This window comes from Fistularia commersonii, chromosome 20, assembly GCF_037954325.1.
Source record: "Fistularia commersonii isolate RoL2024-O1a breed Wild chromosome 20, RoL_Fcom_v1.0, whole genome shotgun sequence".
Classification (NCBI taxonomy): domain Eukaryota; kingdom Metazoa; phylum Chordata; class Actinopteri; order Syngnathiformes; family Fistulariidae; genus Fistularia; species Fistularia commersonii.
The window spans coordinates 2356097-2381440 of NC_141303.1; the positions used below are offsets into that span (position 1 = coordinate 2356097).

Sequence of the window (25344 nt, forward strand, 5' to 3'; positions counted from 1 at the left end):
AAAGGAAAGGAAAGGAAAGGAAAGGAAAGGAAAGGAAAGGAAAGGAAAGAAGATGAAAGGAAAGGAAAGGAAAGGAAAAAGAAGAGAATAGTAAGAACAGTAAAGGAAAGGAAAGGAAAGGAAAGGAAAGGAAAGGAAAGGAAAGGAAAGGAAAGGAAAGGAAAGGAAAGGAAAAAGAAGAGAATAGTAAGAACAGTAAAGGAAAGGAAAGGAAAGGAAAGGAAAGGAAAGGAAAGGAAAGGAAAGGAAAGGAAAGGAAAGGAAAGGAAAGGAAAGGAAAAAGAAGAGAATAGTAAGAACAGTAAAGGAAAGGAACGGAAAGGAAAGGAAAGGAAAGGAAAGGAAAGGAAAGGAAAGGAAAGGAAAGGAAAAAGAAGAGAATAGTAAGAACAGTAAAGGAAAGGGAAGGAAAGGAAAGGAAAGGAAAGGAAAGGAAAGGAAAGGAAAGGAAAGGAAAGGAAAGGAAAGGAAAGGAAAGGAAAGGAAAGGAAAGGAAAGGAAAGGAAAGGAAAGGAAAGGAAAAAGAAGAGAATAGTAAGAACAGTAAAGGAAAGGAAAGGAAAGGAAAGGAAAGGAAAGGAAAGGAAAGGAAAGGAAAGGAAAAAGAAGAGAATAGTAAGAACAGTAAAGGAAAGGAACGGAAAGGAAAGGAAAGGAAAGGAAAGGAAAGGAAAGGAAAGGAAAGGAAAGGAAAGGAAAGGAAAGGAAAGGAAAGGAAAGAAGATGAAAGGAAAGAGAAGGAGGAGAGGAAAGGAAAAGGAATAAGAAGGTTAAAGGAAAGGAAGCAAGGAAAGGAAAGGAACTTTATTTGGCTCTGCATGATAAACTGACTGACTCCTGCTGCTTCACTGCCCAGAAAAGCAAACACACAGCATTTATATTAATCAAATGAATCAACAACTGCTGCTCTAGGTAATGAACCCTCCACCACACACACACACACACACACACACACACACACACACACACACACACACACACACATACACAGGAATACTTGGGCCATCACTGGGCTGCTTGTGGTGTGGAAAAGTTAATTTCTTCTGCAATGTAAACACAGCTGAAGTGGTCGCAGAGTTCATTCGAGTTTATTTCAGATTCCAATCACTGTAAAAGGAAGCGGAACTGGTTTCGCCTTTTTTTAAATGCATTTAATAATTTGTATTTATTTTTCAAACGGTTTTAATTTACCTCCCCCTCTCTGTGTTTAATGTTTTGGAGCGGCTATGCTTTAAAAACCCCCGTTGAGTCAAATCATCTCTCAGCCTCGCAGCGACAAGGTTTCCGGTCGGATTCCGACCTTTTCTGTGTTCGGTTTCCATTTTCTGCTTCGGTGTTCGGTTTCCTTCCATCCAAAATCACGCGAGACGTTCAAAACTGTAGATCGGTCCAGGAGGATCCTGCTGCTAAATGGTGGATGACCGGTGTAGAAAAGAAGTTAATGAATGAATGATTGAATTCTATTGGCGTCACGCGTATGTTGAGCCGCATTTTGTAATAACGGTGCGTTTTGTAATAAACGTCCAAAATGTAATAACTTTTTCATTTCATTTTGTAATAAAGCCGCATTTTGTAATAAACTGCCCCAACGCATTTTGTAATAAATTTTGCCGCATTATGTAATAAGTTATTACATTTTGAGAAGATTATTACAAAATGCACTTGCAACTTTTTTATTCTCTATGAAATGTAATAACATGGAATTTATAGAATATTCTCTGTTAATGCAACCTTTGAATAGTGAACTGATAGTAATTGCTAAGTACTGCTACTAGGCTAATCCGGTGATACTAATAATAGGCCTAGCTTTGACAAATACTTTTAAGTAAAATAAAATACAATTAACAAACTTATGCTTTAGAATTGTTATTACATAATGCACCATGTTATTACATTTCCTAGAGAATAAAAAAGTTGCAAGTGCATTTTGTAATAATCTTCCCAATATGTAATAACTTATAACATAATGCGGCAAAATTGATTACAAAATGCGTTGGGGCAGTTTATTACAAAATGCGGCTTTATTACAAAATGAAATGAAAAAGTGATTACATTTTGGACGTTTATTACAAAATGCACTGTTATTACAAAATGCGGCTCAACACACGTATTAAAAGTTGCCGAAATCTAGAAGAATGACAGTTGGTTGTCGATGGTGACGGCCACGTCTCTGTGCGGACAGAGAAAGATCAACTCGGGCTTGTCTAGGTTGAGCTTTAGGCGGTTAGTTGCCCTCCAATCCGACATGTCGGACAGGCGAGCTGTAATTCGGGTTTCCACTTGTGTGTCGAACGGAGGGAACGACAAGATCAGCTGTGTGTCGTCGGCATAGCAGTGGTAACATCTGACCCTTCCGGCAGAGAGCGTCTGTGCGGCGCGTCCGATCCGAAAAACCGTAAATAAAAACAAGGTCTAATGAAGCCCCGCTTTCGTACCGGCTGTCAAACACAGATCGGCGTCATCTTCAGAATAAGGGCGAGACATTTGTTGCCTGTGAACATGTTGATTTCGTCTCCAAAAACAGCAACAACAACAAAAAAAGATCCCGTCTAAATGTCAGTTACTGAGAGCAGATGTTGCTCTCTTTGCTGTGTCACATTCTAACCTCCCCGTCTCGTCTGTAGCTGGTTGAGAAGTTGACAGCGATAGCTGAAGAGTGTCAGAGCGCTCAGCTCAAAAAGCTCAGAGACGTCTGCGAAAAGTAAGTCGCCTTCACGTAAAACCCGATTTTCTATTTGTATTTTTTGTTTTTTTTTTTTCTCTAAAAACCTCCGTCTCATCGTCCGCAGAGAAAAGAAGGACCTCAAGAAAAAGATGGACAAGAAAAGACAAGAGAAGATCAACGAGGCCAAATCCAAAGACAAGAACGTGACGGAGGAGTGAGACGTTTGATTTACTCTCGTGGCCACTAGATGTCACTCGGTGCCAAGGAATCGCTCCGGGGGCCGAGACGCTGCTCTGACTGAGGATATTTTTGCCCACAGAGAGAAGCTGGAGATCAACAGATCATTTGTGAACGAGGTGGTGCAGTACATCAAGCGGGTGAGACGAGACGAGGCCGCCGTTCGAGGGAAAGCAAATAACAGTGGACATTTATTTTTAGCGTTAACATCATATAATTATATGGGAAAATGAATATTCCCCCATGCACGCCACACTGCCCCCGTGTTATTTTAAGACCTCATGTAGAGTGTGTGTGTTTTTGTGTGTTTAGCTGGAAGACGCTCAGAGTAAAAGACAGGAGAGGCTTCTGGAAAAGCACCAGGACATCCGCCAGCAGATTTTGGATGAACGGCCGAAGGTAAAAAAAAAAAAAAAAAAAAAAAAAAAATGGAAAAAAACGTGAAAACAGAATGAAAATGAAATCTGAAAAGTAAAAAGATGTAAAAATGTAAAACTCGTTCTTGCCCGGGAGATAGAAAACCTCTCTTGAAACAATCAGAATGCACTTGTTCCGCCGTGCGTTGTTGTATTTTCACCCAAATCTGCTGATATTGCATTTGCTACCAGATGGACAGGCTGTCCTGATTTTCCATCGCTAAGCTGCTGGTCTTCATGAAGGTGGCAAAAAAAAAAAAAACATAACCCTTCATAAATGATTTTAATATTATGTCGCGAATCACAAACTCCCGCCAAGTGTATTTATCTCGCTTGGCGTGTAAAAAAAAAAAATCTCCATCCACATTCGTATTAGACCGTATCACTAAATATGCAACGTAGAGCTTGTTTTTCAATTTAAGATAAGATAAGATAAGATAAGAACAACTTTATTAATCCCGAAGGAAATTGTTGTGCCAGAGTTCCAGAAAATATAAGAGCAATAAATAATAAAAAGAAAAAGGCAGAATTAGAAATAAAAATAAACTATAAAGTGTCTCAGTGAAACTATAAAGTGTCTTAGTAAACAAGTGATAAAACTATAAGTGTCTTAGTAACAAGTGAGGTAAGGAGTGCACAATAGTATGATAAAAGGAAAAATTGTAGTGTAGCTGTTATGAAATGAAATATTGCACAGTTCTGAATATTGCACAGAAATGGTAATGGTAATGGAGCCTTCGGGGAAGAATAACAAACTTTCGGGGTAAATGTACCTATTTTCTTCATCTTCATCTTCATCCTCGCTGAAGATGCAGAAGGGAGCTACAAATCCACCCCCGCTAATAAGCTTAGCACAGTAAGTGCTAGTCAATGGAATGAATATCGCACCTCCACCGAATGTTCATCAAAAACGCCTTCTAACATCCAACAAGCCATTATCTTCACGTGGTGACTCACACTGTAAAATATTCACCTGGAATCGAGAGACACGGCGGCGGATCTGCAGGGTTCGCCCTTAAAAACAGCAGCTCATTAACACACTTGATTATTAAGGTGATTAAAATAATAATACCACGGTAATGCAACATGAGATGTACTTTAACCAGCCCGTGTTTGGGAAATGAGTGTTTGATGCTGAAAATACTTGTAAAAGATAAAAATAGTATAAAGTATAATCTTAAAAAAAAAAAAAGAATATGCAGGAATAAATAATGAGCAAAGGGTTTAAAAATATCAAAGATCTGGCTATTGTTTGACATAGCATGCAACTTCCTCTGACTAAAATGGTGTAAAATGTTGACATTTATCCTTGGCATTGTTTACAAACCTCCTCATGTCCTTCAGATATTTCAAATATATCGGCTGCTTATTTTCTCAGATTAGCGTAATAGCGGGAAGTGCAAATTCAGTACTTTCCAGACTTGAATATAAGCCGCACCGCCTGAAAAAGAAACAAATAAGTCTATTTTTTGCAAATATAGGCTGCACTTGTCGACAAGCTGCAGGTGTCCACGTTAGAACATGATATTCTGTCGCTGAACAAATTTTTTTTTTAAAGTTTTAATTAAATACGTACCGGTAACACACATTAGTGTGCACTGGAAATGTTTTTTTTTTTTTTTCCGAAGGGGAAACACAGCTAATGGAAAAAAAAAAGATGAATAATAAATAACACAAAAACCATCAAAGTCCAAATTTTACGGTAATTTCATTGGTCCGATGTGACGAGACTAAATATTTTGGCGCATCGTTTCGGAAGTTAGTTAGACCCAAAAAAATGCATAAATTATCCGCATCGTTGTCGAAGCCGCAGTGTTCAAAGCTTGTAAAAAAAGTAACGCCTTATAGTCTATAATCGCCTTTATATTGTCGTAATTTGATCTTCTGCAGTTAAGCGTTCAGCTAAAGGCACGCTACCATATATTTTGCATATATTTTGCATTTATTTTAAAGCATGTTTCGAGTCGCACGCCTGGATTGTTTTTCACGACTGTGACTGTCATTGTAGGACGAATGTGCGGCCGGAGAGCATGGTAAGATCATCTCTGCATCCCGGTGTTCAATATTAATCCAGCATCAGTGTGACGATATTAATATGCAAGCTTTTTTGCACCTGTGCTGCCGACTGGCAACAAGTGGATGTGCAGAGCATCTCTGATACGGCTGAGACCTGCCTGGCATCGCAAAATATTCGACTTCAGCTTCGCGCAATGACAATGATAAACCCGGCCGTCTGAGATTTGATGTTAAACCGAAGCGCATCCAAACCGCAGCGTCTCAGCCGTCACAGCGGTGCAGATTCAATCCTATCGGGAGCCTTTTCTTTCTTTTTCTTGCATCTCCCGCTACTACTTTCGATTCCAGCGTAAGATTGCGATAATCTCCAAAGTGCACTTCCATTCACAGGCGTATCGGATTTCATCGGCGTGATTGAGTTTATCATATTGCACTGTAATAGCTTCGAAATGGCAGTTAATTTGATCCCTTATCTTAATATTTCTCTCTAAACTTGTCTGTACTTGTGTGAAAAATAGAAGATATACACTTATTCCAACAGCCTGAAAATGTAGGTTGAAGGCAAAGAGAGAAAGCTGATTTTTATTTGTTCACCGCAAAATCTGCATCAGAAACTGTGTTGTGCGATCTGTTAAAGTATAATTTGTCGTGACATGCGGAGATTTAAGAGCCGGCTGTGTGAAACCGAGGTGTTGGGGTCGAATGAAGCATGTTTTCCCAGATTGTTAAGATGGAGATCGCGCTGTTTCTGGCCTGCTGATTACTGAAGGGCTATAATTATATTAGCAATCAATCGTTTCCCACAAAATTGCGGATGATTATCCATCGGCTAACCTGCTGTCACAATCATCTACTTGAAATCAATATCCGGCTCAGGGGAAATTCAATTCCTCCGCTGACGGAGGATAACGGAGTCATAACGTCATAACGCTAAAATTCCAAAGGTAGCTTTGCTGTCTTTCTTTATCTAAAAATGCTGCATCCTAACTATGCGGACTTTACGAACCTGACATTGTTCTCGATGCCCTCGAATATCTTAATAAAGGATTAAGGCGACAGGCTGTCATCACCGGGAGCTACGGGGTGTCACAGACGTCGCGGTGGGTGTTTTTCACAGTTATGGACGCCTCTGATTAGTTTTAATTATAACGGGGGGGAATTTTAGTGGCCCTTAAAGTGAAATGATCTCGAGAACTCAAATTCCAGTAAATTCTAACGGGGCAACGCATCTGCGTTCTTGTTAAAAATACTTCAATTAATACACGCGTTATATCCAGAGACATATACGTGATGAGCTTACTTATTATAAACTGTATAAAGCAGGGATGGGCAATTATTTTGGCCGGTGGGACACATTTTTTAATTAATTTTAAAGCGCGCCAACAAGATATGTAAATTTGACAAAATGAAAATTACAATTTAGATATTCCAATTTTTTGGTATTTTATTTCAACTGGAAAATATAGAAATGCACCAACATTATGTTGTATGTACTCATCCAAACAAAAGGAAAATAATAAGGAATTTCCAAATTAAATATGGATTGAAAATATTCAAAGAAAATAGTTTGGCGGGCCGGATAAAATAAGCAAAACAGGCCGTAAAATGCCCACATCTTGTATTAAGCTTCAAATAGACAGACGGTGACTTTTCATTTGAGTCGTATCCTGTTCCTGAACGCCTCTTTAAACTGAAATAGTCCTGACCGCGTTCAGCCCCTAGATGGCTCTAAACTTTCTTTTAATGCATGCTATATTTGAAGAAAAAAAAAAACAACTAAAAAAAAAAACCTCCTAAAGGTGGAAAAGGTGTTAATTCTCCGTCGGAGGATGCAATTTGTTTAAAAAAAAAAAAATTCTGGAGAATTGAAGAATAATTAATAAATAATAACCTAAAAAGATGATATTATTAGAATAAAATAAGGATAATCTAGGGCTGAATCTCCGGATAGGAAATGGTGTTAATTCACAAATGAAGTAAGCAATTTGTTTAAAAAAAAAAAAACCCTGGGTAAATTAAGAATAAATAAAGCAATCATAATAAAAAAAAAATGATATAAATAGAAGAAAATAAGAATTATCTGGAACTAAATCTCCTAATTGTCCTCTCCGCATTTTCCTGTGCAACTCTGTTTATTAAGGCTTATGCCATCTGTTTGTTGTGATTTAAAATGGAAAGTACTCAGAACAACAGATTTAATTTTTCTTTGACTGCTTTCCAGTAGCGGGATTACCAAAAATAAAATAATGAAAAACAAAAACTTATAATAAAACTATTAATAAAACCCCTCAATATCTGCTTAACTGACATTGTTGTGGTGTCCATTAAGAGGTCCACGGCCACAACCATCAATAATAGATTCATTTCCATCGCGTTATCTGTATAAATACAGGTCCAGAAGGCTGGTAAGCAGATAGAAGTCACTTTTTTTTAATTTAAATTCAAAGTTTCCAGATAGAAAAGACGGATAGATTTTTCCTACGAGTGAGAAAAAAAATGAGGAAAAAAAAATAACAGGAAAGGGCGTCGCCCTCAGCGTATTCGAAAAGAACAGAACCGGAGTAACTCGCCCATGAACGCCGCTGTGAGGCGCTTCGGGTTATAAATCCAAAGAAATAGATCGTTCAGATCGGCGGCACCTGGATTTATATTCGTGATTTTGATGGCGTCTATGAGGGCCGAAACATAAATCACACATTTAGTTTCCCTCGCATCTTATATCGGAGAAGTCCATCCCTTGTTTCTTCTGGTCAAACGCCGCTCGCCGTTTATTTGGAGAACGCAAGTCATTTACATCGTGGTGATCTGCTCGGAGCCTCGGCTTCCTAACAGCACGTGGAAGTTTCCCTCCGCCAGACGTGGAACCCGGAGCTGCAGCTAACAAGCGTCCGGTGGGCCGTGCACGGCGGCACCCACACTCCCGCTGTACGAGGTCGCTGCGAGTGTGTGTTATGAATATAAAGCATTGTAAAGAGCTTGACTCCGGTAATAAAAGGTTCTGCATGAATGCAGCCCATTCAGCGGAAGTAGATTCCCTGCAAATTATGTTTTGACTTCGTGGGGAGATATTGTTTGTCATGGAAAATGTTTAAAAAGGCATCTAGTTTTCTGGACCTGAATAGAAGCCGGATAATAAAAATAAATGTAGAATAAAATAAAATAATATGTGTACAGACAGGACTGTCTCAGAAAAACATGTTGATAAAGTTCTTTATCTTCTGTAATGCAATTAAAAAAACAAAAATTACTTTTTCATGATATTGTAATATTTTGAGACGGGATTCTTGAGTTTTCTTAAGATGTGAGCCATAATCAGCAATATTAAAATAATAAAAGGCTTGCAATATTTCAGTTGATTTTTATTGAATCCAGAATGTATGACATTTTTGTTTTTGTAATTGCATTACAGAAGATAAAGAACTTTATCACAATAATTTTCTGAGACAGTCCTGTATATAGGCCATACTTGTCTATAAGCCACAGGTGTCCATATTGTGATATGAGGTATTTACATAGATTTTTTTTTTTTTTTTTTTTTTGCTTTAAATTAAAATTACTTTTAATAGCAGTAACATCCACAAATACGCATTGGAGATGCTTTTTTTTTCCCCAAACAGTGCAGGTCTTTCTCCTGCGCACTAAAACCATTAAAGTAGTCATTTTTTAAATTTTATTAAAAAAAAATAAATAAAAAGAAAAAGAAAATGTAATTCTTCAGTGCAGGACTTGAACAAGAATTTTACGGTCATCTCGTTGGTCCGATGTGACGAGGCGAAATGTCTTGGCGGCGTGAAGCCAAAAAATCCATAAATTCAGTTTAAATTCAGTTCATAAGTTCAAAGCGTGTGAAAAAAGTAGCATCTTATCATTCGGAAATTAGGGTGCACACATGCTGACCTTAGAGATGGATTGACCTGATATGAGTTGCGCAGTATCTAGTTCTGGTTTTAATCATCAAAACAGATGGAAGAAGAGATCTGAACTCCAAAACAGGATGTGTGTCTCTCAATGGGACGTAATGGACGAATAACCGGGTCAAGGTTAACCTGCAAGTCGTTCCGCGTCCCGGCGTCCGGCCGATGTGTGTTTGTGTCGGTCATTATGAATCGGGAAGAAGAGGAAGATACAACGTGCTTTCTCTCATGCAGTTTTGACCCAGTTTTCTCTGCGAGCAGACACTAACGGACTGTGGTCACTTTATATATGATTTGTTTTCAGATAGATAGGCCGACAGATGAGGTTAGACAGGAATCCCCATGGATCATGATGTTTGCGGATGATGTTGTGATCTATAGTGAGAGCAGACAACAGGTAGAGGAAAATCTAGAGAGGTGGAGGTATGCTCTGGAAAGGAGAGGAATGAAAGTTAGTCACAGCAAGACAGAATATATGTGTGTGAACGAGATGAACTCGGGTGGAACGGTGAGGCTACAGGGGGTGGAGATCAAGAAGCTGGAGGATTTTAGGTACTTAGGGTCAACAGTCCAGAGCAACGGAGAGTGCGGAAAAGAGGTGAAGAGACGGGTCCAAGCAGGTTGGAATGGGTGGAGAAAAGCGTCAGGGGTACGAAGAGATAGAAGACTTTCAGCCAGAATAAAAGGAAAGATGTACAAGACAGTGGTGAGACCAGCGATGATGTTTGGACTGGAAACTGTTACAATGAGCAAAAGACAGCAGGCAGAACTAGAGGTTGCAGAGATGAAGATGTTGAGGTTCTTTTTGGGAGTGACCAGGATGGAGAGGATCAGGAATGAGTCTATCGGAGGAACAGCACATGTTAGATGTTTTGGAGAGAAGGTCAGAGAAGCCAGACTGAGATGGTTGGGTCATGGACAGAGGAGGGATAGTGAATATATTGGTAGACGGATGCTGGAGTTGGAGCTGCCAGGCAAGAGGTCTGGAGGAAGACCAAAGAGAAGGTTTATGGACATAGTGAGAGAAAATATGAAGGTAGTTGGTGTGAGAGAGGAGGATACAGAGAATAGGGTTAGATGGAGAAAGTTGACTCGCTGTGGTGACACCTGAAGGGAAAAGCCGAAAGAAGAAGAAGAAGAGTTTTCAGATACGAAGCGCAACTCCAGCAAATTTGTGTCCTTGAACCGCGCGAAAAAAATTCACGACACTAAAAGGAGAGCGAGAAAATCAAAATTCGCGCTAAGCTAGCTCCACAACTCGGATACGTTTCATGACGCCACCGCACCTTATGAATTTGCGTCGCTCGCTGCTTTCAGCTTAAAGATCACCTCGCAGCTTCCAGCGTCTCTCGGCCATTTCGTTCAGGTAGTTCGCGCAGTTTGCGTATCTTGTGTCTTGCTACTATCTCTTTTATGGCATCATTTTATATCTTTCTGCTTATTTGTGTATTTTTTAATTATCATCACGGGGCCTAAGAAAGCAAGTTCACAATAACCATCATTATTGTCTCTTACATTATTAATATCCTTCTTTTTCAGGGTTGCCCCATATTAATATCCTTATTTTGTGAAGTTTGGAGGAGGTGGAACAAATTCATTTGTTTTGTGTTATTTTAAATGGGGAAAATTCATTTAAGATATGAAAAAATATCAACATAGGATCCCACTTTAGGGAACAAATTAAATTCGGACCTTAAGGGACCGCTGTATGAACAGCGGCTTAAAATCAAAGAGTGAAGAAATCAAAAAAAAAAAAAAACCCTTTCCAATTCGAGAATTATTGACCAGAACCTGCACGTTTTAGTGGTAAAAATGCACGGTCGAGAAACTTGGTATTAGAATCTAGTTAACCGTGAAGGGAGTGAAAAAAAAAGAGACATCACCACTCGCAGCATGAAGACACAGGTGTCAGTATCCTGCTAATAATCTAATCAAATTGGCACTCGGAAACCATCCGTGCAGAGAGCGAAGGTGGTCCTGGGAAGGGCCCGTCTGTTCCCTTGGACCGGCATCGTGAAACCTGCACAGAATTACAAGCATTCTGTGACGCGGTACGTTATTGATGAAATTAGCCGCAAAGATACGGATATGGAAATGATCAACAATCGTGTTGCCGGTGATGCACATCCAGCCAACAGGGCAGTTGAGAACCCCCTCCAGCTTAGTCGTCATGCTTGGGATGTTGCGGCCGTACAGTTTGGAATCCCAGGATGCAGTGGCTGGTGAGACATTGACTTCATCACAATCAAATTTACAAACACAAGAACCCTACAGAGTAGCTTATTCACCATTTGATTGGCAGCGGGTCATGTTGGTAGACGGATGCCGGAATTGGAGCTGCCAGGCTGGAGGTCTAAGGAAGACCGAAGAGAAGATTTATGGATGCAGAGATAGGATATGAAGTTAGTTGGTGTGAGAGAGGAGGATACAGGGAATAGGGTTAGATGGAAAAGGTTGATTTGCTGGGGTGACCCCTGCGGGGAAAGGCCCAAAGGAAAACAATGTGTCACAGGGGTGCAGGACATGTATGACCGAGACGAATGGATGACTGAGATGGTTTGGACATGAACACTCCTCTGGGTAGAAGGTTGCTGAAGGTGAAGATGCCAGGCAGGAGGTCTGGAAGAAGACTAAATACAAGATTCATGGACGTAGTGAGAGAGGATATCATGGTAGTATGTATGAGAGAGGATACAGAGAATAGGGTTTGATGGAAAAAGTTGATTTGCTGGGGTGACCTCTGAGGGGAAAGGCCCAAAGGAAAAGAAGAATGTGTCACAGGGGTGCAGGACATGTATGACCGAGACAAAGTGATGACTGAGATGGTTTGGACGTGAACACTCCTCTGGGTAGAAGGTTGCTGAAGGTGGAGCTGCCAGACAGGAGGTCTAAGGGAGACCAAAGAGAAGATTTATGGATGCAGAGATAGGATATGAAGTTAGCTGGTGTGAGAAAGGAGGATACAGGGAATAGGGTTAGATGGAAAAGGTTGATTTGCTGTGGCAAGAAGAAGAACGGGTTACGTTTAAAATCGCATGTCAAGAATCCGTGGAATCACAAGCGCCCCCTACCATGAGGCAGGAGAACTGTGTGCCTCACTTCGTGGCTCTTTGCAGCCGTTTTATGATCGCTCAGCACAAGAAACATGTAACACACACACACAGTGGTTGACCAAAAAAAAAAAAAAAATTCTACATAGTTCATATTGCAAAAGTGTTTAAACATTTTAAGAGCGACATACAGAGAGACAGCAATACGGTCTCAGTCAGCCCTCATTGTGCAATCTACGTTGAGGCTCAACAGTCCGCAGCCTCACCACACCTCTTCCCAGTACTTGAACAGTAAATGTGAAAATCAAGCAATTTTGAATAAAGAACAATCTCAAACTGGTGAAGTTAAATGAAAAATACCTTTAAAGTTGAAATCACTAATAAATATAACCATTTCATTCTTTTTTTAATTTTACTTTTTCTTCCTTACCAATATTACAAGTGAGGCACGGCCTCTCCTGCCTCCCCTGACTGCAGGTCACTGCCAGGACGGGTAGGTCGTCGTCGCATTGCTGTATTCTCACCTGTGCAACATTGTTGGCTCTCAAGAGGCTAAAACATGACTTGTGTTCCTTGTCATCTTTAGCCGCAGACTCTCGCAGTGAGAACTTGCATTTGATCTGTCAGTGGAATGTGTATTTTTATCTTCTCGGAACAATACACGAAGCTTGAAATCATGTTTGGACCTCTCAAGGATGGAGAGCCAGAATCCATTTGTGCCAAATCCGCAAGTGCTTAAGATTTCCCCCCCCCCAAAAAATAAATTGGACCCATTGGGGCTTTTTAGCTTTTATGCCTTGTAAAGCTTTTAGAGTGTCAATTTAAACTCAGAACCGCGGTCCTGTTAAGGCTTTTGTTCTTCCACCGATGTGTCCATCTCTTGCTTTTATTGAGTAGAAATGGAAAGATTCCATCTCAGCCTCCTTGAAGTTCTTACGATTGGACTCACTTAATGTGCTACCGGGCCGTGTAGTAATTCCTCCGTGCACGTCGTCCCCTCCACGCCGTCTTTGGCTGCGAAAAAGGGTACGAAACAGTGACGAAGCAATATGTTTCACGCTACTGTGCGTCGGCGTTGGTGTGAATGTGTGGACATGCTGTTTCTTTCTTACTTAAATGAAAAAAAAAAATGACGGTGTCTCCCCACTGTGCACGCCTCGAATCAACGCTCAGCTCGGAAGGACACATTTATGTACGCACACACTCGACGAGCAGGAGTCCTGTGCGGTCGTCATGGAAACCCCACCCCCCCCACCCCCACCTCCTCTTCTACCTCTCAAACTCCTCTATCCTTCATGACTCTCTGCAATCTGTTAATTTGGAACTGAATCCTTATGACGCAGTTCCAGGGGATGGTTATGGAGGGAAGAAAGAGGGGGCGACGGGGAAGGAGGGCGGAGGGTTCGAGGGGGACGCCGAGGCCTTGACGTCGGGAGAAAAGGGGCGATTAAGCGACCGCCCTCCCTCCCGTCTCTCGGCGGGTTGGTTTTTCGGGGTGGCCGCCGTGTTCCCTCATCACGCACTTTGATCTACATCATCCCTGCCCGGCGGTTTGCATCAATAATGCACTTTCGCCTATGCAGACACGCACACACACACACACACACACACACACTATACCCACAGGGAACACTGAGTACAAACCAGAGGCGGTGAGGTAAAATCCATCGTGAATGTGTGTGGACACGTTGCACGCTTGGTTACTCCTTTTTTGCTCTATTGTGCGAGCTGCTATTTTAGATCAGTGCACGAGTATTCATTATGTAGCTCCACTTGTGCTAATGATTTTCTCCAGGGCTATGTTGAGTCCAAGAAACAGTCACCGCCGGACCCACGTCGGTCACAGTTGTGTGGCGGTTTCTAAACTCCACGCCACGTTTCTGAACATTTCACAGAGCTCCTTCCGACGTTCGGCTTCCTTAAGTCCAGCGAGGTTGTTTTACTGGCAATCAAGGACGAGCTCAGGACGTAGGACCGATATTGAGAATAATGAATGAAGAGCCAAGGTCTGAAAAACAAGCTGTCTTTTGTGAGCAGCGCAGATGCAAAAAAAAGGCTTTTTCTCACTTCTATGATGGCCACAACATCCTGCCCATATATGGTATCGTGGTCCAAACCGACAGGCGTTTTGGAAAAGTAGCGCAATGTTGGATTCGATTAGGAGAAGAAAAAAGGTCAATTAACCCGAAGGTGTCCATGCCAGTTTGGTCGCGAGGTGAAATCGGGGTGAGCGGCAGTCGGCCGCGGATCGAAGTGCGGGACGTCAATACGGAACGCCGAAGGTTTTGTCCGGGTCACCAGGAAGCAACGTTCACCTTCGGGAGACGATTCCAAGTCATCGACGATGCAAAGAGCTCGCCTGATTTGGTCAGCCGTCCTGTCGCCGTCATGCAATTTGCGCGATTTCACCACCGCGGTGATGGAATTCACAACCCTGAGAAGTTTTGCGCCTCCAGCTTCTGGTCACATGACCCAAGCAGCACTTAGTCAGTGATCCATTCGAGCGGATCGTTGCCGAGTTCGAGTATCCGAGAGATGTAACGCACCGCGCGGGGCGAAGTGTTATTTATGTCGATCTTGAAACTGATAGAAGTATCGTGCTATTTATAAGACGACGACTATTTTAGTTTCGCATCATGACAAGCATGAAAAGCAAACCTCTGTCTGGGGAGCAAAGGTGCATTACTTAACAATAACACTTACTATTCCGAGGTGTCAGCTGTGACGGACACCTACAGCGGTGACTATTGCATAACCTTGATTAAATATTAAAAACTGAAATTCCAGTGTATTGCCATGCATTGCTCTTCATATCATATGATACCGACTCCAGTGTCGTCTGAAATACTGTTGGGCAGTAAAACTTTCCTCATACTATTATTGAAGCCTTAAGTGGACCTATGTATGCGATTTTTATATAATAATTATATGTTTATTTTTATTTATATTAATATAAATCTATTCTTTATATTTATATAAACATGTTTTGTAAGTCACATAACTCACACAGATATTTTTTAGAAATGGCCATGAAATGAGAAACACTGTCCCGACAATGATTTTCATATCATAATTATATATTAATTTTCATTTACATAATTATATTATATATATTTATAAAAATCTATTTTGTATATTTATAGATACATGTTTTGTAAGTCACATGACTGTTTAGAAATGGCCATGAAATGAGAAACACTGTCCCTACAATGATAAATGGGTAGCAAATATATATGAAAATATAAATTAAATATGTTTATGTAAGTATATTTTAGTTGATATTATATAATTTATTATATATATATTTTCATCATTTATATTTATATTACATTTTTAGTATTTAATGTTGAAATAGATATATTTTCATTCATATTTTATAATTTATTATATTTAATTTGTTTTATAATTTAGATAAATTATATGTTTTTTGCATTTTATGTTTTAATACATGTATTTCAAATCTATTTTTATACATGTATTTATATATATTTTATTATGTTGTATTATATTTGCTACCCCTTCATTTATTGTAGGGAGAGTTTCTCATCTCATGGCCATTTCTAGACATCAGGTGACTCACAAAACGTGTTTTCAGGCACGTGCTTGTGTCCGCCGAGTACCAAGAAGACTCTGGGAGACACCTGATGCGTCATTGTGATGAGATTCCCTGCTGCGTCAATACTAAATTTGTTTTTTGGGTTGTACTTGCGTCAGTGACAGAGGTGTCCCACACGGAGACCCCAGTTTCTTCCCTCCTGCCGTTTTAAGCCCGCGGTCTTAATCCACGTTTTTCGACCGACGCATCGCTGGTTAAAACGTTAGCTCCGCAGCTGATCTGTATCACCTGGGCGGCTTCGCTGCAGTGCTGTTGCCATGGTGATAGTAAATACTCGACTATTCGGATGAGAGATACCGCATCAACAAATAGACATTTTAACTTTACACCCAAAGAAACATGAGAAACTGGCAAAGATCTTGATATGAGGTGTATGTTGAAAATACTTGGGACTTTAAAAAAGTCCTCCTTTATTTCCAATTTTTAAAGCGATTCCTGACAGCAAAATGAAATTGTGTGTTCCTGTTCATGTTATATTCAGAGAAAGGAAACTCCTTTGCTTGGATTTGTGCAAGAAAAATGTGTTGTGAGTGAAAATTACGACCGATAGAGCGACATTTTTCTTCGTCTTCACACCTGCGGCAGCTCAAGGTCCGTCCCTCCAGATATCCCGTCAAAAATAGTCTTCCAGAATGTCAAAAAAAGGAAATTATATTCATTATTAGATCTATTCATGCACTTAATGCCTTCCGCTTTTGCTTCTTAGTTTTTGTGACAATTGGCCCTACATTTTATTTTTGCATAATCCTGCAAAACAGACAAAAGGAATCAAAAGCGTGAATTCCTTAGAGAAAGTCATATTATAAATGCATTTTTTTTTTTTTTTTTTTTTTTTAAAGACAGCCGGTTGTCGCATCTGACACACACACACAGTGGGGGGTGGGAGGGGTTGCAGGGATTTATTTTTATTTTTTTTTGCATTCCTGGAGCTGGAGAAAAATTGTAAGATAAATAAATAGACGTAGCGAGTTCCCCGATCGTCGGCCGATGTTGTAATCAGGAAGAAACTGGAAGGCGGCTCTGCTCTGTCTTTGTCCCGCCGCCCCCGTTGCTCTTTCTCCGTCGCTCAGCCGCTGCAGTCCAGTCTCATCTCCATGGCGGATTCAGTGGAAAGAATGTAAATGAAGGAAAAGGAGTCTCCCTCAGATTTTCACACTCCTCTGAATCCAAATGCAAACCTTTTTTTTTTTTTTTTTTGAATGGGCTGTAATCCAGACGGGGTCGTGACCCCAACTCATCTCAGGGAGGTGGTTTCTGCAGATTGGCCTGTTTGGGCAGTGCTTATATTTACAGTTAAGCCAAAGGGTTGTACTCACACACACACACACACACACACACACACACACACAGACTGTGAATACACACATACACTTTCAGAATTGGCAGATTTTGATTCTGAGCATGCAAGGTCTTTGAAATGGTCTGAATGAGTGCAAAATTAGCCACGACTGTAATTGTACGGAGCCCATTAGCACAGAATATAATGTGTGATTATGTGTTTACATGTTTGTACAAGGAGTTTTAGGAAAAAAGAAAAAACACACACATCCGCTGCCCTATTAGGAGTGAGTGCTGGATCTAAAATATCGACTGAATAAAGGGTTGAAGCACCAAGAGTGCTCCAAAACTAAAGATAATTTATTTTTACATAGACTACGGAAAATGTATGACATTTCAACCAAAAATACACTCTTCCTGCGATGCTGACCAAAATATGTTTAATGTAAATATTCTACCCCTTTTGTAAAATAGATTATCTTCAGTTTTGGAGCGCTCTTGGTGTGTGGATTTTTTACAAACCTTTACATGTTTGTACAACATTGTCGTTCACATTTTTATTCTTGTTGTTTGTTATCAATTCATTTGACTTTAACCCTGATTAATTCCTGTATGTTTATTTATATTCACGAGGATCTCTAACTGAACATTAAGTTTGCAAAATTAGTATTAAAAAAATAATCATTCATAGTGTTAAATTAGTGTTTAAAAAAATGAAAATTCCTCTTTTGCTTAAAAAAAAAAAATCAAACAGACGTGTTTAAGACATAAATATTTATACGCGTCAGACAAAAAGCAGTGAATATTTCACCGCAGTTCAGGGAGTTCTGGAGGTCTGTAACATTTGAGAGCTGGTGTTTATTCCAGGAGGAGCAGGGATTGGTTAGAAAAATAAAATGAGTAAACTCGATAATAGAATTCAGCAGTACATTCTTTGTATTGACCCCAAAAAGGTGCGAATGTGTTCGACATTAATTCATGATCTGAGAAAATAACAAGGGGATTGTGGTATTTCTGTTTCTTATTTCTTTCTTTTTTTTTTTTTTTTTTTTTGCCAAAAACCTCTTCCAGAGAAAATGAGTTTGTTTTTTTCGACCGAGTAGAGAAGCGTGGACGTAGCCCCGAACCCGAGCGGCGGGTAATGGAGTTTTAAGTTACGGGCAAAATAGCGAGAGAGCCTTAAAAAAGGAAGAGCTGAAAGCTTCAGCGTTATTAAAGAGTTTTGAAGTTCTGAACGCCAAAGGAGGAGGAGGAGGAAGGAAGGAAGGAAGGAAAGAGGGAGTAATTCTATTTTCTTTTCAAGGCCAATTAAGGAGCGGTTTTGTCTGCGAAAAACGAATGAAGTCGTAATGAGCCGTTAATGAACGCGTCCTTGCGTTTGTGTAACTTTTTTTTTTGAAGTTAAAGACCTATGAAATAGGCCGGACCAAAGTGTTTCTTTCTTGCTTATTTTATGCCAAACTGATTTGAACTCTAGATTTCGAAATGAAACGGCGAGTCGCTCACAGCCGGCGAGATGCGGCGTGTCAAAATCGGAGGAAAAATAAAACTCGCGGCGTTCAAAATGCGTTCTTTCCCGACGCAGGCCAAGGCCTTTCTCCGAATCTCTGAATCGGAATTGGACTGACAAAACTCTGCACAAACAATCTGTTTTTGAAATATGTTGTTCATAAAAATCGGACTAAATTGTGTTTCAAACACAGATGAACCAGCAGATTCCAGCACATTTTTGGTTTCGTTCGGATAAATGTGCACCGAGATCATTTCAATTGAGTTTAACCGCTATGAAATTATGGAAAACTAAAATCTTTGGTGGCTAAACTGTTGGGTTTTTTGATTTATTTTGCTTGTCGATGGAGGCCGTCGAGGCAAAGAACATCAAGTAGCTTTGTAAAGTTTCCACCCATTATATTCAGCCATATAAACACTTTTTATCAGTATTAAAGAGAAAAATATCCTCCCTTTGAATCTGTCGGATCGCGACCGGGACCGTGAAAGTCCATCCATACTCGTGGCGTCATTTAGGTACTTTTTTTGACAGATCATTTTTGTAAGCGATTAGCTATCACATAGTTTGATTCGATGAAACGGTGTTAACATTATTTAACGCTCATGTTATTAGAGTTGTACAACTGTGTCTTATATTTTCAGTGATGGTCGCATCAGCGTGATGATTGCCCTAAAAGGGCCACATTTAATAGTAACAGTAGAAATGTAACCAAATGTAATGTTAAATAAAGGTAAATAATGTTGAATAACTGTTAATTTATTACTCATTCAAATCCAAAATTTTACCTATGCATTTTCAGAAATGTAAAAAAAATATGTTTACCATCAGGTGAGGAAACCCTCCATCAAACTGATCAAACTGTCCAGGTGAACAAAGAAAAATATCATCCAACTCGAGTTATTATTAACTTTGTTCAAAACCATTTGGTCACAATTGAAAGGTGCAAAATAACAGAATAAGTAAAACCAACTTAAATCGTGAGCACAGATGAAGAATTTTATCAAATCAAATGGCTTCACACAGCCTTGCGGGTTCGTCCGCATAAATACACAAATACATACATTGCTACACATAAAAAGTAGTAAATGTAATAGACGCAAAATAAACAAAATCGGGGTTGTCTCAGTTCACAGCTACACTGCTCAAGTGTTCAGGTGAAGTTAATTGAACACACCAAGTGGATCTTTTCTCCACCATCTCTCATCCACTATTTGTTGTTTTTCTGGAAGGCTAACTTTAGCGCATACTTAGCTCCGTGTTTGGTGTCAAAGCGTAGTTTGTACTCTTTGACAACCGACGCCGCCTCATAACACAAAAAACATACCGCTTTTTTTCTCCTTGAAGCACAAACATGTATTAGCCTTCCCATCTGCATCAACTTTTCTCTTTCTGGACTTTTAGGGATCGTTGATGTGGCTACGCTAACGGCAGGATGCCGTCATTTGTGCGGGTAACATGATCAGCATGTGGGAAATGTAGTTTTTGGTCAATGCACGCTTTGACTTCTTACTTTAAGATAGTCCTTCTCAAATAGTCGGGTGCTTTGTGGACTCTTTTTTTTGCCGTACCAGGGAGTGTTAGCTCTATGATGTAGGGTTTTTTTGCACCGATATAAAGTGCAGCAAACAAACCCTCAAGAGACAACATGAATTTTTTTCTTTTTTTAACTGGGATGTAAAGAAAGGCGGAGAGAGACGAAGATAATGAGACAAAAGAAAGTCACCCGAAAGCTAAGACGAGGAAATATGACGAAGCGTATGTGGCGCTTGGCTTCACTGTGAGAGACAAGGAAAGACCGCTGTGTTTACTGTGTCTAAAAATGCTGGCGGTAGACAACATGAAGCCAAATAAATTAAGGCGCCACTTAAAGACATTACACCCCAATCACGGCGATAAGACGCTGGAGTTTTTTCCGCGAAAACGTGCCGAATATTGCCAGCAATCATCCCGCCTTGTGAATGCTAACTCAGTAAAACAGAGAGCACTGTTAGCATCATATAAGGTAGCGTACAAAATTGCTCAGAGCAATTACAGACTGGTAATAGTTACAGGCTAAAACCAATATTGATTAAGTTATTCTTTGTTGTAAGTTGAACTGTATTTCTTTCTTTTTGTTTTCTTTAATGTTAATAAGGATATAATTTTATGCAGAGGTGTACTAATAATAATTTTATTGACAAATGATTTATAGTTGCGTTGGAGAGTGTGGGTGCGCGAATTGTTTCCTTCTTGCTGGGGTGCGTAACAGAAAATAATTGAAAAGCTCTGCTTTTAGACAATCTGACCCTTTTAAGACGTTCTCGCGGGCCACAAAAAATGATGTGACGGGCCACATTTGGCCCGCGGGCCTTGAGTTTGACATGTGGGCTCGAGGTTCTGTCTTACAGAGAATGCTTTCCAACATGGAGCCGTGTTTCTCTTTATTATTGTATCATTATTTTGTTAATTTATTACAGTTGGATTGTGAGAGACGTCTCCTGGATTCCTCCGTTTGTCCAGTACATGCGGAGAAATCGACCATGAGGCTGACTTGTCCTCAATCAGTATGAATAATGGTCTTATTTTATTTTATGGTTGTTCAATTTAATTTTATCAGCAAGAGCTGCTTCAATATTGAACCCGACCATTAGAGTTTACTTTTAGGTCATTCGTGTTGATGTTAACTATTGGCAACCATAACTTAGCAACAAGCATGATAATTTGGTACTATAAAGGTGCTTGGACTTTACACTATTTTGCGCACAATAATTTCAATACAGTATACCCTTGTTTTTCATGGGGGTTACGTTCCAAAAAGAACCCGTGATAGGCAAAATCCGTGAAGTAGAAACCTTTTTTTTTTTTTTTACAGTTATTATACAATTAAATACTCTATTATACATTGCTGCTGTCGTCCTTCTGTTTTTTTCTTCCTTCTTTATGGAAGGAACGGAAGATTCATTCATTCCGTAATGCCGACCTACAGCCGCATAGCTTTTAGCTTCCCTTAGCATGTCCAGAAGTTTAACTTTATCTGCGATAGATAGCATCTTCCTGCCGCAGGGGCTTTTGTCGGTCCAGAGCGTTTTGTCAACGTTATGGGTTTTAGTGAAACTGGAAATTGCGAGAGAATTTGCACGTACGTCATGTAAATTTGTCAAGCTGTTTTACGTACGTGTACATATTAAACTGCAACGTTATTGACGCACAGGTGGAGAAGAAGTGGAGTGACTTTTTAGCCAATCGGAATGCAGAACACAACGCACGATGCAAATCCGTGAAGTAGCGAAACCGTGAAAAGTAAACCGCGTTATCGCGAGAGATCAATGTACCTTATCTTTACTTACACTACTTATTATTTATTGCGTCGTCAACCATACGGGCCGTGTTTGTCTTTATGGTGATTATGGTGCATCGATCCACTCAATTTCATGCAAATGATTCCCGTCGTCGCAAGTCGACCTTTGCATTCATAATAAACCGAAAATCCCTTCACGACGTTTGTCTGGCGACGGAGGGACTCGACTGCCGTCGAATGGCATCGTCGCCAAAACGTTCGAGACGGTGGCCTGCCGTTCAAAGTGTCAGGATGGCGAGTTTCGGTTTCGCTTTAATATATAAAAGGAAGCTGAACGGGTGAGCCGAGTCGATGCTTTAAAAAAAAAAAACGGTCGGGACGCTGCAGCAGGCGTTATGTCACGGCTCAAAGCAAAGAATTAATTTGGCTCTTCAGAGGCCTTTCCTGCTTCCCTCGATAGCTTCTGGAAACGAGGACAGCTGGTGAAGAAGGTCACCGAGAGCTGTATTTTAAGAAAGGCAGAAATGTGTGCGCGCCGGCGCGTGCGTGCACGTGTACGTTGTATGTGCATGGGATTTATAGACAGATGACAAGTCTTCAAAGATGAAAAACAGATTTGGAAAGCTGGCTTAATAAATGATGCTGGTAGATGTCCAAATAGTAGACCACACACACACACACACACACACACACACACAGCCATATACTGTATACTGGCTAGACACCAAGCTGTCAAGCTTCACGAAAGGCTCAAAGTGCAGCCTCTTATTTTTAATTTAAATTTTATTGATGTTTATTCTCTTGAAAAGGTCTTGTTTCAACAACTTTGCCACACTAAGGAATGAATCCATTAGTGCCTTTTTGCTCGGTTTCTTCTACTCTTTTAATTATCAGATCAGCGGAGCCGGGAAAAATAAAAAACAATGAGCGCAGTAACATGAGATGAGCTTCTTGTGTTGCAGATATTTTATTTCCTGCAGATATTTTATTTCCTGGCCGGTGGTCGGGCTAAATCTCAACCCTAGGCTTTCTGGAAATTCTTCCTCGGTCTTTAGGAATATCCCATCAATCATTTTCACGCGTTCTTTTCTGTTATTTATGACTAATTTCCAAATATTGTGGGTACATTGATCTTTAAGTAGATATTATTCTGGGCTCCAATCATCTCAACTGCAGAATTATTCTTTGAAACTCTTTTCCTGAAACAAAATATTAATACATATATATATAATATGCAAAATATGTATATGCAAACAAAGAAAATATATATGCAAATAAATTGTGAAAACAAAAATGGAGATGTAAAATGACGAATCCTAATATTTGATAACAGAGACATCCAAAACATGATTGCGGTTGGACGTGGTTTCCGTAGCGATATTCAGTATTTCCCAGCCTTACTGATAACATTTGCGTTGGATCTTCCTCCACGTTTGTATTATGAATACTCGCTCAGAGCCTCAGGGCCGCTGATTACATTAAAACACACACACACACACACACACACACACGTACAGGAGCATATGTCCCTGTGAGATCAGGCACCTCTGCTCTCCAATCCCACCTCCTAAACATTCGCAGGGGTTTCATCAAATGGGATGAAGATGTGTTTGTCGGCAACATGTGTGTGTACATGCACCCACACACGTGAGCTCTGTCACACACACACACATGCTGTCTGTCCCACCCCTAAGTAGGTCATGCGCAGTGCAGAGCGGACAGAGAGAGAGAGTGGTGGTGCATTTTTAGCCATCTGGCTGCGATGGGCTGGATGTCCGCTCTGTGAGACCCACAGAGAGAGTGAGAAGGAAATAAAGAAGGGAAAGCAGAGGGAGGGATTGATGGATGGATGGATGGATGGATGGATGGATGGATGGATGGATGGATGGATGGATGGATGGATGGATGGATGGAGGGTGGCAAAGGTGACCTTGAGATGCCGGGCTTGGCGGGGGCCTCGGCGAGCTGGGCTGTACCGCTCAAACCGTTCTCTAACGACGCAGGAAATGGCTGTGAGAGTTGTTTTGCGCTCAAATCTGGCAACGACGACTGTTTGGCGCGGAAACTTCGTTGGTTTGGGAGTCGCATCGTCTCCTTTTTTAACCCTGAAAGCAACGTACACACAGCTTTTACCACCACCTGCACACACGAGATCTGAAACAGCATCAGTGTAGATATATCGTCTAGAAAGCATTTGATTTTTGGACGTATACACTGCTCCGAAAAGTAAAGGGTACATTAAAATAACACATCCTAGATCTGAATGAAGGAAATATTCTTGTAAAATACTTTGTCTTTAACATAATTACAACGACAAAATCACAACAAAATGGAAATATAATGTTTGAACCCATGGAGGTCTGGATTTGAAGTGTGAAAACACACCACAGGATGATCCAACTTTGATTTAATCTCCTTAAAACAAGTCAAAACGATCGATTTCACACAAGTGTGATTTACTTGGAGTCACATTGTGTGGTTTCAGTTTTCCCTTCATTTTTTTTTCTGAGCAGTACATATACATATACTGTAAATATATATGCATAGGGTAACGGTGTCCCTGAGTGTGAAATAAGGCAATTAAATAAAATGTATTATTATTATTATTATTATGATACATATCAATGAAGACGTCATGGAGTTTGCATGTTCTTCTAAAGTGGGTTTCCTCCAAAACATGCCGCAGGTTAATTGGAAGAAAATTGGGAAAAATTGTCCCGAATGAATGAATGAATGAATGAATGAATTAATGCGTGAATGTTTTATGCGATCGGCTGGCGATGGGTTTAGGGTGTACCGACGGCAGCTAAATAAAGATAGGGCAACTGATGCGGCTTCAGATGTCTTGTGTGCACGTAAACAGGTTTCTAAATTCGATTCAAAGCGTTTATTGTACCATGTAGAGCAGGGGTGTCAAACTCATTTCTCATGGCGGGCCACATACGGCCTAGGTAGATGTCAAGTGGGCCGGACCATTAAAATGATAGCATATTCAACAATAAATAACCAAAATATCATGTCTTTCCTCTTTTTTGGTGTAAAGAAGTACAAGGACATTAGAAAATCTTGGAATTTAATGACCAATCCCTTTACAAAACATTTCATGAAACACCTCATATTTCCTTAGACAAAAGTGCAATTTACTTTTATCATTCACATGTATGAATTGCAATCATGCGATCATGAGATCCCACTGATCGTACAAAGGCACAAAACTTTAACAAGTAATTGGTATTGAAAAATATAGTAATGCACTTTAAGATTAAATGAGACTTATAAAGAAAGGGATTTTTAAACTATTTACACATGTGCATATAAAATCTAAATTGAATCCCTGCCTTCACCCTCCAAACTAAAAAGAGTGC

The 25344-nt window shown here is 40.1% G+C and overlaps 1 protein-coding gene across 3 annotated transcripts in view; it reads left to right on the top strand.

Annotated features, from left to right (window-relative positions):
* plcb1l (phospholipase C beta 1-like) overlaps nt 1–25344 on the top strand; it is a 189453-nt gene that overhangs the window by 155647 nt on the left and 8462 nt on the right. The window contains exons 29-33 of one of the 3 annotated variants that reach the window (XM_086166988.1): nt 2625–2701; nt 2790–2879; nt 2985–3042; nt 3215–3301; nt 5327–5351. In XM_086166988.1, coding sequence (XP_086023114.1) covers nt 2625–2701; nt 2790–2879; nt 2985–3042; nt 3215–3301; nt 5327–5351 — 337 coding nt within the window. Of the gene's footprint in view, nt 1–2624; nt 2702–2789; nt 2880–2984; nt 3043–3214; nt 3302–5326; nt 5352–25344 lie in introns of those variants that run through there. The other 2 variants (XM_086166987.1, XR_015107685.1) reach the window with 2 other exon arrangements.